This window comes from Calidris pugnax, unplaced genomic scaffold (assembly GCF_001431845.1).
Source record: "Calidris pugnax isolate Ruff unplaced genomic scaffold, ASM143184v1 scaffold39, whole genome shotgun sequence".
NCBI lineage: Eukaryota > Metazoa > Chordata > Aves > Charadriiformes > Scolopacidae > Calidris > Calidris pugnax.
The window spans coordinates 4,391,686-4,405,900 of record NW_015090828.1 but is presented as its reverse complement, the minus strand read 5'-3'; the positions used below and the strand labels follow the sequence as shown (position 1 = coordinate 4,405,900).

Here is a 14,215-nt window from a genome sequence, read left to right as displayed (position 1 = left end):
GGAGGTGTATTGTAAGATCTCTGACTAGTTTGAGGGCATCATAATGTCATTTTTCCCATGGCTTTAGTAGCATGTAGTGTTTGCTTTTGCAAAGTAGAACAACCGGGAAATATAACGATACCTTTCTGGGGCAAAAAGAAAAAGAATGGTGTGGCTTTTTGGTGTCTTGTTTTTCCCTGTTCTCTTTTTTTATTATACTTCTCCCCCTCTCTCTTTCTGCACAGGGTGGGTATTCTGCTCCCTCCTTCTCTCCCTGGCAGGGCTCATTCCAGGGCATCCCTCGGACTGTTCCACCGCACCGCAGACAGAGTGAGTCTGTACCTCTCACTCATCTCCCTCACCGTGTTCCAGTAGAAGCTTCCCCTTTGCACGCACTGTTCATCTCGTAGTATCCTCCTTTCTCAGGCAGATTTACAGGCATCCACGATAGTCTGTGGCTAACCAAAGTGCTTCCTTCAGCCAGCATATAAGCAGCTACAACTTATAGCTTTATAATAGTTATTAAGCGCTGATTTACTTCAGCAGTTCTTCAGGCAAACCTGAGTAGGCCCTTGTTTCCAGTCTTGTCTTAACATAAATCTTGCTTGCTGCATTTTCCCTTTTTTTTCATGGCTGTAATATACTATCCTGTTTGTCTATGTTCTGTTTGCTCATAAGTCTGCACGCGTCCATATGTGGTTGTAGTTACTCAAATACGTTGTGGATGTACATAATGTTGGTGAGAGTGTCATTTTCATTGCCCCTCACGAGAAGTTTACTTAACTTTTCAGAATGGCTTCCCTGAAACTAATTTTTTTTTTTCCTCCCGTCTCGGTTATTTGTTGTAAAAAGGCTTCTAATACACTGAAGTGGCTGTTGCAAAAACTTGCATGATTTGTTAACATTCCTTATGTGCTAGCTACAATGTGGGCTGATATAAGATGCATTTGTTCTCTTGGCTTGGATCTGCAAAACAAAAGACAATTGCTGATTTTAAAACTGTATGCTTACGTAGACATAGAAAAATGGTAAGTCTTATTTTGTGCTTTGGTATTGCATTATAAACAGATAATTGTTCAAAGAAATATAACTAGTTTATAAAGCTAAAGTTATATTTTTGAAGTGTACTGTAATTTGAGAATTACAGTGTGTCTGCCTAGCAAAGCCTAAGAGTGTATTTGGACAAGAATTAAAGGAAAAAGTAAAATTATGGAAACAAAGTAAGATTTCCAGGGCCAATGGAGATCTGAAGAGTAAGCTGCACCTTGAAAATTAAGCTTGCTTATATTTCTGATTACAATAATCCTAACTTATTTCCATTACAAGAAAAAACATCTTGTAAAATATTTTATAAATTGTGTTTCAAATACTCTCTTGATGTTTCTGTGACAATGTTTGTTTAATCGACTCATCAGGAATGCACAGCCTGTTTCATAGGCTTTTCTCTATGCAATGGAGGGATGTGCTTCATTTTCCTGTGATGTTTGATGTGAGACTCTGTGTGTGTAATGAATGTAGAACCTCTGAAGCCAATCATTGCATCTTCTGTTTCTGGGTAGAGGGCCAGCAGTAGCACAGCCTGGCTGTTTTGCTGTCCTGTCAGCAGACAATCTGAGTTTAAAAAGTTCAGCTTTAGACCTGAGGAGCATATAAATGTCACATCTTTGGAGGCCAGCTGATCGGAGAGTCCGAATGGGAGGATGGTGTCTGAGCTGCCAGCTGTGAGCCTCTGGAGTCATTCACATTTACTGCTTCACTGAAGAATAAAACTTTGCTAATCTCTTACCAGTTCTTTGAGCTCTCACCTCATTCTTCCACTAACACCAGCAGCTTCTTATTCAGGGATTCCATAGTGAATTACCATTACTAAAGCAGGTTGGATTTTTTGTATAAATCTTATACATTACATTCTATGAATTAGTGGTAAGGTAGATAAAGTAGATGAAAACTGGCCCTTGACTAATTAGCCTGAACTAAAATTAACCTATTTCTTAGGAAAATAAATGTTTCCTATAACTGAGTGCTCCTAGCCTTTTTCTTTAAGTCTTAGGTTTGATCAAAAGGTAAATACTGAGAATAAAAATACAGTATAAATTAGGAGGTTTCTTGGACATGTTTACTAACACTCTTACAAAATCAGTGATTTATCACTGTGTAAAGGGTCCCACAAAGTGGAACGTTACTAGAATTACCACTGGCATCTTCTTTCCCCACGTTACCTCTTCCTCGCTTCGTTGGGTTTAGATCTGCTGGTGTTTGAGCTAGTAGGGAATGCTAAATGTGGGGTTTCAAGGGAAGTGGTGAGCTGGGTTTCACTACTGAAAATGAGAAATTAGCCTTAAATTCAATGTTAGTGTTCTTTTGCAATAATATAGAGAAGGTGATGGGAACATAAAGTAGTGTCAGTTTTTGTTTGGCTGTGTTTTCTGTCTGGAGCTCTTGGCATTCAAGCATTTCTTCTCTGACTTCTGGATATCATCTGCTCTTGTGAATACTGCAGGTTTTTTCACTATGTTGTTGATAAGTGATGGCTACATAGATAATTTACAAGCACCGTATATTATGAGAATATATATCTGTAAACTGATCATATTTAGTTGTTTATATACTATAATGTAATTTTACTGCTGCTGTACAGGACAGATAATATATCTCTGCTACACAACATTACAACACTATCATACACTTACAGCTCTTCTCCATTAGCACTAGTCACACTGTTAGCAAACCTACTGCTTAACTTGCCCTATGAACTTACCATATCACTGCACTTTGTTAACACACTTTAGAATTGTATGTATGTTTTGCACTTTTAATGAGAACTAATTTTTAACACTTTCACATTTATTAATTATATGTTTCAACAGCCTTGGAAACAATTCAACAGTTTGCATTTCATAAACACTTCCATAATAGCACATTTATTTTTGTCATCTTATGAAGAAAATTGTATGGGTTTTATTCCTATAACTCCTATATGTGTCTTGAACTCAACTTTTATATCATGGTCCTTTATTTTTCTTTTGGCTGTAGGATATAATTTGATGACATAGCAAACTTTCTTAAAACTTCTGCATTCATGTTCTGGAGCTTTAATGAACTCTAGAACTCTAGAAACATGGCATTTAGAATACACATTGTCAATGGAGCCATTATGAACTCTTGTATTACAAGAATATTACTTTCCCTAGGCCCCTAGCCCTAAGTGCTTCTCCACATAGAAACGCAGGTGAAAACTGCTTTGTTGCTCATGCATTGCAGTTGTTTACATCTCTGCTTACTGTGCACTTCATGGAAAAAGTAAATAGACTTTTTGTATGTAAGCATTACAAATAAAAGTAATGTAAGCAATTCTAGTAAGTGACATGTAGCTTTTTATCACTAGCAAGCAATCTGCTGTGTGCACATTGACTATAAATCAGGTCCAGGCTTTGCTTTTTCATGCCTTTTTTTTTTTTTAACAGTGGTGCATTGCTTACCACTATGAAATGTTTCCAAACCTTTGACTGATTCAGGTTCTTTGTAGGGTGTACAAAGTGTTGGTGTTAGCAGAACAAAGTTGCTTCAAAATATTATTTTGGAAATTCTCTGACTCAGGTTAAGAGAGTGAGAAATTATTTAAAATGTCCTGGAATCAGTACATTGCTGTTCTTTATGGGTGTTAATTTTAGCTCTGAGAAATGAGTGTTCAGCTATATGAAGAAATATCTTTTAAGAAAAACTGCTTTCTCCCAAGTTGGGTAGTTGCAGCTTGCACTGCAACTTCTCTTGTACCTACCTAAGTATATATTTGCAAACAAAACTTAATTTCATGTGTGGCCATATTTGTTTGTTACACAGGTATCTGTATTAATGGATGAAAGGTCTGCCTTGATGTACTTATGTATTTCTGTAATTTTTCTATGAGAGAGTATTTTTCTTCAAGTTGGAGTTTCTATACAGACTATGCAGAAAAAACAGCACTATGCCATATTGCCAATTATTTTATTACCTCCATGCTGTGGTGAATGGTGGTTTAAAAAATAAAATAACCTAGGGTTGGCTTTTTTTCATTATTTGAAGTCATACTCCATACTGTGGCATCCTATTCTACAATATTGAAATATGGATATTTCAACATATATATAATATAACTAGCTAAAAGGGAGGGAAAAAAAAATAAATCCAAAATGAAGATATCAGCATATGGATTAAAGTTGTGAAATCTTAATGTTTTCCAGAGGTAGAAAATGAGAGCTTTCCAGTGTGGCCTTTCAGCAAGGCTGTCTCCAAATGAACGCCTGTGAAATGACAGTTTATCCTCTGCCAAGGCAGTGAGATAATGGTTGTCAAAACTCATCAGAAAATGAAAGCCTTATGTATCAGGGTGTCCCTTTCCCCCTGCCCCCCCTCCAAAAAAGAAGCCATGGTAGTTTGGTGTCTCTTCAAGCTCGTGAGCAAGCTGCTGGGAAGATGGGTTATGAAACAGTATGGGCAAGATGGTCAAAATAGGTAACGCAGTGTATCTTATGACATTGTTCATATAACATGTATGGGCATGGATGCAAATATTTTTCATGTATGGTGCTGTAATCATACACACAAATTGTAACTACAGCTCTGAATGGTATTTGAAGTATAAGAGTTTAACTGTGTTAGAAGGGCAAGGGTATTCTGTGCAGGTCTTGCTATAAATACTATATGTACTGCATTACTTAAACACTATTGCTACCTTTGTTTTTGGAAGGTGGATTAAAAATGAATGGAGGACATGGTAATTGCAATTTAAATGGTAAAAAGTTGCAGTTCTGTCATGGCAATTGCTCATTGTTTTGTCTTAGTCCTCTGACATCATTGTCCTTGTCTTTTTCTTGTCTCTGCTTTCCCATTATGCCATTGGCAAGGAGTTGAGAAGTTAGTCCATTACTTCTGTGATAAAGCGTGGTACAGTACAACTTCAGATTTCTTCCCATTCCCCCCTCACGCGTGTTCACTCTTGGTTTTTTTGCCCTGTGCATGATGCATGTCTGTCGGAGATGTGCATGCAGTTCTCGGATTTCTCATTGCTTCACTTCCCTTGTTCCTCAATATACTGCAGGGAGAAAATACCTTAATTTCATTCTGCAGAAGTATTATAGAGGTGATCAAGATGGGGATTGAGGTTAGAGAAGAACCAAAGAAAAACTGAAAGGAATTTTGAAGTAGTCATGTTGCAGTGACTATTACTGTCATGACCACATTGATTTAACTTCTTTATCAGTATAACATACTTGTCTCAGTCTTCCAACACAAAGCTAATGCAATCACAGTGGTTCAATAACTGTGTAGTAATGGTAATCCTCGTTGTGGATGTGTTGTCACTTTTCTCTGGATGATGTAACAGCTGGATTTACTTGAGAGAAACAAGGGAAATCTCTTAAGCTACTGTGGCAGGGACTGTAATTTAGTAATTTTGAGTGGTGCACCAATACACACAAGTGTTTGAAGTTCTTGAGTTCTTGCTGGTACAGAAAAGTCTGTTGTGCAAAAAGGTGCATGTGCACAAAGTGTTTTCTCTAATGTACTTTTGTTTTGGGAAGGACTAATTCTGTAGAGTTACATTGTATAAGAGATGTTTTAGAGTATAACTTCATAGTTTGAGGAGCATCCCTAAAAGGAATGCAGGTGTTTGTCCACCTGAATATTTTGCTTATGGGACAAAAATAGAAGTCTGTTTAGCATGACATTGTACACCAAGTTACGCCTGGCCCACCATCAGGAGTGCACTCAAAGCAACGCAGATGACAAACTTTTAAAAATAGATTTCTTGAAATAAATTACCCTTCCTAGAAGGTGGAAGGTTTCTTTATCTTTCTATTCCCCTTCTTGTAATGGAATTAGCCAAATACTGGTCCCTCTGCTGGCTGTTTTTTTTGACTAATAATGTGGCCATAATTTATTAAGGCTTCCCTAGTAAATGAAAAGCTTGTGTATAAGGCAAAGACGTGAGCTGTGGATGAAAATAATGCGGTTTTCAGTGTTGTGAACTGTTACTTGCAGATTTTGGAAGTTGTTTTTTTTTCTGCTTTCAGTGTCATCTTGAAGGTTACTGCATGTAGCAATTTGAAGGGGTTAAAATTATAATTGGACAGACTATGACTAAATAGAAATACAAAATTAGAAAAGAGTACAGTATTCAAAACAACATAGCAAAGATGATGCCATAACTTTAGTGTCCTCAGAATTCTGAGCATGTTTTCTACTTTTAATTTGCTAACTTTCTGGATATTAAGCTGCTTAGAAGTTTTTAGGTTATGAAGGATAATCGGGAAAGCATGGTTTCATATGTAAAAATGCAAAAATTTCCAAATGGTAAAGCTCTGATATTACCTAGTTTTTGTCAAAAGAACTTGGAATAGTGCTATTAAAAGCTTGCTTCTTAGCTGTATTTCAGATGGTTTTAACTGAACTTTCCCTACAAATGCAGTTTCTTCTGTAGCTTAAAAATTCTTCATTTTGCTGATTAGTCAAACTAGGGTTATTTAATATAAAGTTAGGTTTTGTAATGCTTAGATTAGATATTTTTCTGCATTTTTGAAGACTGGCATTTAGAAACTCTTTCTAGGTGAGGGGACTCTTTTGCTGTAACTCTCTTAATATATTGAATTACTAATTGTGTTTAGTACTTCCTTCCTGTAGGATTGCTTGATTAAGAAGGATTCACAAAGCTAAGCTAGTTTTGGTCATGTAAGGAAAAATGTTTTGATACTCATTTGACACCATTCTGAAGGCTTTTTTGTGTTTGTTTTTTTTTCTCCTCCACCCCCTTTCCAAAACAAATGGATTCAGACTGCTCAACACATTTGCACTTGTCTATCACTTGCTGGTATCAGTGGTCTAGCTTAGGTGTTATACAGGTAAAACCAGTATATTCTAAAGGAGAAAATGGCTAGTAAATCAAAATTAGGTTGAGAAACCTTGATGTTTCTTTTGTTACCATTATTATTTTTTTTTTCCTCAATGAGGAATTTTGAGGATTCAGTTTTCAGTCATAATCCTGACAGGGAAAAGTTGAAAAGCTTAAAGAATCCTGAGGCATGCTATTGTCCTGGAAATATAGCAGGACTTTGGGCATGCACAGCTATCATTACATTCATCCCGCTGATTCTTAGAAGAACTGAAAAGACCAGAAGAATAATTCACTTTCTCATTTAGAAGTTGAAGATAAGTCAAGAGCGTGACTGAAGTGACATTTCAGTCAAATCCCTTAAAGACAAGCATTGCTTCTTTTTTACTGACTATATTTCACTAGTAAACAAATATTGTAAGCCTGTTTACTCATGCAATCTGTCAGTTGGTAAGAATTGAAGTAGGTAGGGATAAGACTAGCTTGTAGTAGTTCGGTTTCCCTCCTCTATAGAGACAGTGAGAAAATAATCTAAACCTGAAATATGCTAAAACTATAGTTCAAGTTTTTATAGGTTTTGGGTTTTGCCATGAATTACAGAATTAATATTAATTCTTCCAAGGTCTGTGTACAAGTTACAGTCTAGGATGTGTTTGAGAAGCTAGCACATACCTTAATCTTTGAAGTCTTTTCACAGGGAAGAGCAAAGAGAATAAAGAAATGACCCAGAAGAGGTACTACCAGTTGTCTCATCTGATACATGTATGATCAGACTATATCTTCTGATAAAATGTAAAATCTTCATTGAGTTACCTTTATCCCCTGGTTATCAGTGTCTATGATCTCTAGCATTTGATAGTAGATGATCTCTAGCTTCATGTGTAGTCTGTTGTACTGCTTTGTTGAAGATGGCTTCTTTATCAGCCCGTTTGAAATCCATTGAAGATAAAACAGTTACGTAGATCTAGTCACTAACCTAATTACAACATACCTGTATCAAATGTTCTGACCTCAGTAAGGCAAGGAAAATGCACTGTGAATTCATGTGGTCCATTAAACTCCTTTCCTGCCTGTATAGTATGTTACATTGATAAAAGGTTTGGGATAGTTACCTTCAGTATGCAGGGGACAGAAATTAGAATATGGATACAGTTTGGTAGCTGTTGCATTTGTTTATCAAGCACCTGAATCAGAACTGATCAATACTCATGTGCTGCTCTTATGCTGTCCTGCAGATTTAGGTGAAACCATCAACCGTACCTTTTTCATTTTTCCTTTTTAAGCTAATCAGTTTATTTCTTGTCTTTATGTTGGTGTGCATTTCAGTGCTGGTGTGCATTTCAGTGCTGGTGTAATTTTTTCCACTTAAGTTACAAGTTACATTTGTACACATTCCATGAACCATCCTATTTTGTCAAAGTTTTGATTTTTTAAAAAAAATAGATATACAGCCCTTTTCAAGCATCCAGTCTGCGCACATTGGATTCAGAATGTTATCTGGTATTTTCTTTTCTTAATATATTATTGTATTGTTTTCTCTTTAACAGCCTCAAGTACTACAGCCTTCCAGCAGCCTTCCCAGTTCCACAGACCTCGCCCAGGGAAAACTAATAAAAATGCCACATATCGAGGCCCACAGTGAATATCCTAAACATGGTCTGCATGAAAATAGCAATCATCAGAATCAAAATGCTGCAAATGTCTCTCTCATAAATAGCCTGAATGATGTAAACTCTTTAATGAGCATACAGATAAACATAAAAGATGGGAATGCATCATATCTGGAAAATTTGAAAAATAAAAACACTGAAGACCCTGGAAAGGTAACTAGTAATAAAGAAGGTACATTACTGTCTCGTTCCTGTTTTCAGACCTCTACACGAGCTGATGGTAGAGAGGTGCAGACTGAATTAGCTGTGAAAGGTCAACCCTCATTCACAAACCAGGCTTCTCGGCCAAAGACTTTAAGAATCGCAAAGCCCCCAAATGCTTTAGTGCCTCCTACGATGGCCATTCTCGCACGATCTGCAAATCATTCCGCTGCTTCCAAGGAACGTGACCTTCTGCCATCGAGTGATTTGACTCAGCTACAGCCAACATCTGGTCAGGATAACCTAAAGGGTAAACAGAGTCAGAAAGTGTCTAAACTTCGCCCACCAACAATGTCCTTTGTTAAGTCTAAGCAAATGAGCAGTCAGAAATCCACACCAGTATCTGCAGAGCCTCAAAACACCTGTTTGAAGACTAACATCCCAAAGCCACTGGTACAGAGAAAGGAAAACATGCAGACACAGAATGCCAGTTTGCATTCTGGGGATAGTTTGCCCTCTAGTCGGCATTCCCGCCTCCCTAAACCAAAGACACATTGAGAACGTACCTACATCTCACTGAATGATGCCATACCTTAAACCACTTCCTATGTGCTGCCTGCCTTTGGGGCTGCTCTGTCTACAGCCTGCAAATCCTGAGTGAATATTAGAAATAGCATCTTTAGTGTTTGCATACTCCATTCTGTTATGTTCTGAGGCTCGTGTTATGAGCTGTGCAGCTTCTCTTGAGAGTGTTTTACTAATTGTAGGTCTGTATTAAAGATTGTATTGCCCAGTGATCTTAGTAATTAGGCAAATACTGAAGTCTGTGGTTACCACAAGCACCAGAATGCTGCACAGTGTATTTCAGGATGCCAGAAATCATTTCTTACCTCTGTTTGAGTTACTAGACAATGAAATTACTATTCCGTTTAACTTCTTGGTTCTGTATACTCGTTAGGTTAGAGTGGTGGAAAATTAAGATTTACTAGCAGATGTTTTATTGGCCATAATTTTGACTCTGTATTCCAGAGGCCTATGCAAAAATCCTTGTATTTATCATTATCTTAAGACTGACATATTTAATGTTATTTAATCTGATGGGTTGGGTGGGTTGTGTTGTTTTGTTTTACTGTAATCTGAAGTTGCTCTGTTCTTTATTTATCCCGTTTTCACTGTTCACAGACAATAAGCAGATTTCACAGGGTGAATCGAATCTTCTCTCTTTAACATCATCATTTGTTAAGATTGTGGTATGTTTTTATTGTGTTGAATTGACACATTACCGTGTAGATTCTTGAAACGCAGTGCTAAGGATACTTGTGCAAAACCTTCCAATACGGGCTCTTACGAATTGGTAAGTAGGGAGCCTCTGGGAATAAGGGGTCCATAACACCTATGTCGACGTTGCACAACATGCATTTTAATTAATAGTTTTTAAATTTTATTGTGCTACTCGTATTTATTGATTTCTGTTTAATATTGAAAGACTCTGAAGTACCTGACTTGAAATTTTGCACAAACTTTGACGTATGTGTAAGGATTTGAAACTATTTTACAGAATAAAACTTGTATTAAAAAGCAACTATTTTTTAAAAAAAGGAATGAATTAACCCCACTTATTTGCTTTGAGCAATCCTATTATGTCCTAATCCAGAGCTGGTACTCTTAAGAGTTTTTCAGAGATGTGTATTTTGGTTTTGGGTTTTTTGTAAAAATTTTTTTGTGTAATTTCTAAAGAAGTGCATGATAACTGGGAAGGAGCTTTTGGGGGAAATAAAGCAAAAAAAAAAAAAAGAGAACCAAAACATTTTTCTGCTCTCTAGGAGAAATATTTTTTCTGAAAGTGGTCTGGAAACATAGGCCCATCATGGTGCAAGTATGGGACCATGACACATGTGCTGTGGGTTAAACATATGCATATCCAGTGAAGCTTTCTAAAAACTTAATGTTAGGTCCCATCTCCAGTTCTTCCCTTCTTTCCCATCACTGTCTTTTGGATCTTACTACTTGGGGGTTTTTTTGTTTGTTGTTTTTTTTTCCTGTTCTTGAATTGGTTTTAAAATCATCAACAGAAGGCTGTTACAATTACTTCACTCAAAATTTGTTCCTGAGCAGCATATAATGTTGGTAAAATGAAATGTAGTAACAGTTTGTTCTAGGCTTTGGCTGTGGGACATTGACGTATTACAGTATTTTCTTTGAGACAAAGTGAATAGGTATAGACATTTCATAAATAAGTTCAATAATCAACTTCTATAATTTAGGCCCTTTACTGTGGGTATCCTGATGGATACCTTGGATGGGAGAAGGAAAAAATATATAATCGTCTCACCTGAATTTTCCAGTACATAAATAACGTCCAAGAAGGTTTTTTGGATTTCTCACATAAATTCTTTTAACTGACAATGAAGTGGAAAAATGAAAAGCTTAGGGGGAAATGGGTAGGGGGGAGGTTCTATTTCAGAACTACTTCTATTAATCTGCAATAGAAGACCTGCAGGACTTCCTGTTAACTGGGGCAAAGACAATGTAAGCAAGAAGCAACAAAGGGTAACCTTAATTGTTACAGTTGGTACAGGATCAAAATAACTACAATTCAAGATTGCTGTAACAATTATTCTCCAGGAAAAGTTATTTCTTTCCTTGAAAAGCTTTGAATTAAATGGCCTTCAGTGTAAGCTTTTACTTTTGATAAGAAAATAAAACTGACTTTTTATATTCCCCCAAACTAGCTCCTGGCAGCTAACTGTGTTTCTCAAGAGTTTAAAAACTGCTGAGAGAACGATCAGATCCCTAGTTTGTTTTCTGGTCCGTGTAGATTTCTATGGAAGGGGTTTGTTGTTTTTTTTTTAAGTTTACTTTCCTTGAAGAGGAGCCGATTTTATTTTTAGTTGTATAATTTTCTGTAAAAATATTATTTTCACTTAATGCTATTGACAGAGATATTTCACCATGAGTTCTATTGCTTCTTATTCTGGAGGTATCACCAGCCTGATTTAGTGATGTTAAAATTTTTATGTTTACATTTAAAAATATAGATATCTATCTATCTGCACCTTTACTGAAAATTAAGAAACTGAAGCAAAGAGATGATCAGGGTGTTCATAAAAAAAATATATAGTTCTTAATTATTTTTTTTTCTGGAAAAACAAAAATCTATTTATTCAGCGACTTTTTTTTCTGTGTAAAGGATCATAAGTAGATTATATTCTTCGTTACAGCATTTCCCCGTTTTGTTCTGACAGATTAGTGGGACATTCAGCTGGAAACAGCAGGATTTGATCACAGATGAGAGAGATGCTAGCCTGAATTGTATTTGTATTCAGCTGCTAACCTCGGATCCCTCTAAAGACAGCTACATCTCTTGGCTCTCGAGGCTTTACCAGGGAAGGCTCTGTTGCATGTCTAGCAAGTCCTGAGTAGGAGCAAAGCCCAGCAGTGGATGGGCAACTGGAAGAGAAGTAGTGAAGTGAACCTAAAGCTTCACTTCAGTAAAGGAGAGAGGTTGGGGGGAGATGGATAAGAGGGCGCTGTGTAGAGCTTGTCAAATGGGATTAAGTAAGTATTTTCAGGTAATGTATCTACCTTATAGAAGGTGCAGATATATTGTCAGTACTGGTGCAGATTATCCTAAATACATAAATTAAAGGATTTGATATCTTCAGGGGTTTTTTTTTAGGTTTTTAATACTGGTTTATTGCCATTTTTTTTTGTTTTTGATTTCTTGTTCTTTTGTGCAATATTCACAAAAGTATTAAACTACTGTTCAGTATGTGTGTACAGAGGCAATTATGTGTTTTAACAAGTGAATAAACACAAAAGAAAAAAGAGAATTGCACTTTAAATGAGCTTTATTGCTTGGAGTTGTGCCTAAAATAATCTAGATGCCTCCTGCTGTGTGTAGCTTTTGTTTCAAACTGATTTCCATGCTAGTGTTGCTGTTTCCAAGGTATCTTCACATCACTTTCACAGAATCAATATGCACTCTAGCATGTTTAAAAATATCCATATAGTGTACTGAGTTTTTGTTGTGCAATGACTTTAATTTAACTGTGGAATTTTAGCACTGATGATGCAGCTGGATTATTACTTTTCCCTTCCCTGAAGCTTGCACTTCTACTTCCAATCATGGCCAATGGCAAAACTTCCCTAGGACTAGCATAGCCCTTAAAGAATAATGTTCCCAGCATATGTTTTTGAGAAAAGAGGTGCGATATTTTCTCCTAGACTTTTTAGAAATAATCACGAAGGCCCTGAAAATCCAAAGCAGCCCTGCATTTTTCACACAGTTGCAAAAAAGTGGGTTCCTCAACTTTACATCTCATGGCAGTAAGATTAGACATAGCAACTAGACTGCATCATAGATCAGTAAAATTCATTTCATTCTTGATCTAAATGCTGATTTGTTGTAATGATGCTAGAAAACTGAATACCATTTGTGTGATTTACTTTGCATGTCACAACCATATGCACATCCTAAAGTGTCATACCTCGGGTAGGTTGCATGTTAGGGGGGAAGTATTTCTGGTTTTGCACAGCACATAATCCTCTTAATATGGACATTTTCTTGCCACACAAATGGAAACCCATCTTGAATTGGGCTTCCGTAACTATTCCTTATCTCGTTATAGTGGCTTTCTCTGAGCAGAGTGGATTTAATAAGTGATCCTGGTGGTAGGTCTCAGTATAGTCATCTTACAACTATGCTATCAAGGAAACTCAGTCACTGTTGTGGTAAAGCTGCTCACTGCCTACTTAATTGTAAAAGCACCACAGTAAAAGCAGTATAATTCCAGTGTCAGTGAAATCTTAAATTCAATACTAGCTAAAACAAGAGGTACCCTTACTATCTGCTTTGTTGTTTTTGGTTTTTAACCCAGGCCGGAGTAAATACTGTATATTGGAATTTGCTTGTAAAGTTGATTTAAAAACCTGTATGTAAAAATTCTTTCTTCAATGTTGCTCTAGTGAATAAAAATAAAAGTCATAATTCTAATAAGTATCTATTTCTCCTGAGTGTTCGCTTAATGTGTATTTTTTTTCAGTAATTGACTGTGCAGAATTACAGGATTGTAGACAGGGAATTTGGAAGGAGGGGAAGATTATGCTTATGCTTACTTCCATTATTCTCATGGAATTGTTTTTCTCCAACAGACTTACAGGCTTTTAGCACAAGAATTCTTTATTAAAGGAAAAAGAGAAGGAAAAAGAGAGATAAAAAAGCTAAACATTTTAATGTATCGTTTCCAGATAAACAAGGACTGATGTGGTTAGTTTTTAAAGGTATGTTATTTCACTGCTAATGCACAGCTGAGAAAAGAGTATTTCATACTTTTCTTATATAACTAGTTGAAATTATTCTCATGAGAGATTTCTTTGAGAAAGTAATTCCTCCCCAAGTCCAAATCAGTACAATGTATGCATACTTGTAAACATTCATAAAAAGTTCCTAATTGTGTATCAGTATTTTGCCCATTTTTGAATGGTTTATTATTCTTGGGGAAAAAAGGAAATCTGCTCCACTAATTTCATCTGACCTGTTTCAGTAGACGGAAGTTCA

At 36.4% G+C, this 14,215-nt stretch overlaps 1 protein-coding gene across 5 annotated transcripts in view; it reads left to right on the top strand.

The window, feature by feature from the left end:
- Positions 1-13,657, top strand: part of CCSER2 (coiled-coil serine rich protein 2) — a 69,642-nt gene extending 55,985 nt beyond the window's left edge. For 2 of the 5 annotated variants that reach the window (XM_014940496.1, XM_014940497.1), the window contains exon 10: positions 8,392-13,657. In XM_014940496.1, coding sequence (XP_014795982.1) covers positions 8,392-9,213 — 822 coding nt within the window. In that variant the 3' untranslated portion in view covers positions 9,214-13,657. Of the gene's footprint in view, positions 1-224; positions 310-4,862; positions 4,903-8,391 lie in introns of all 5 variants that reach the window. The other 3 variants (XM_014940498.1, XM_014940499.1, XM_014940500.1) reach the window with 3 other exon arrangements.
- Positions 13,658-14,215: the final 558 nt, after the last annotated feature.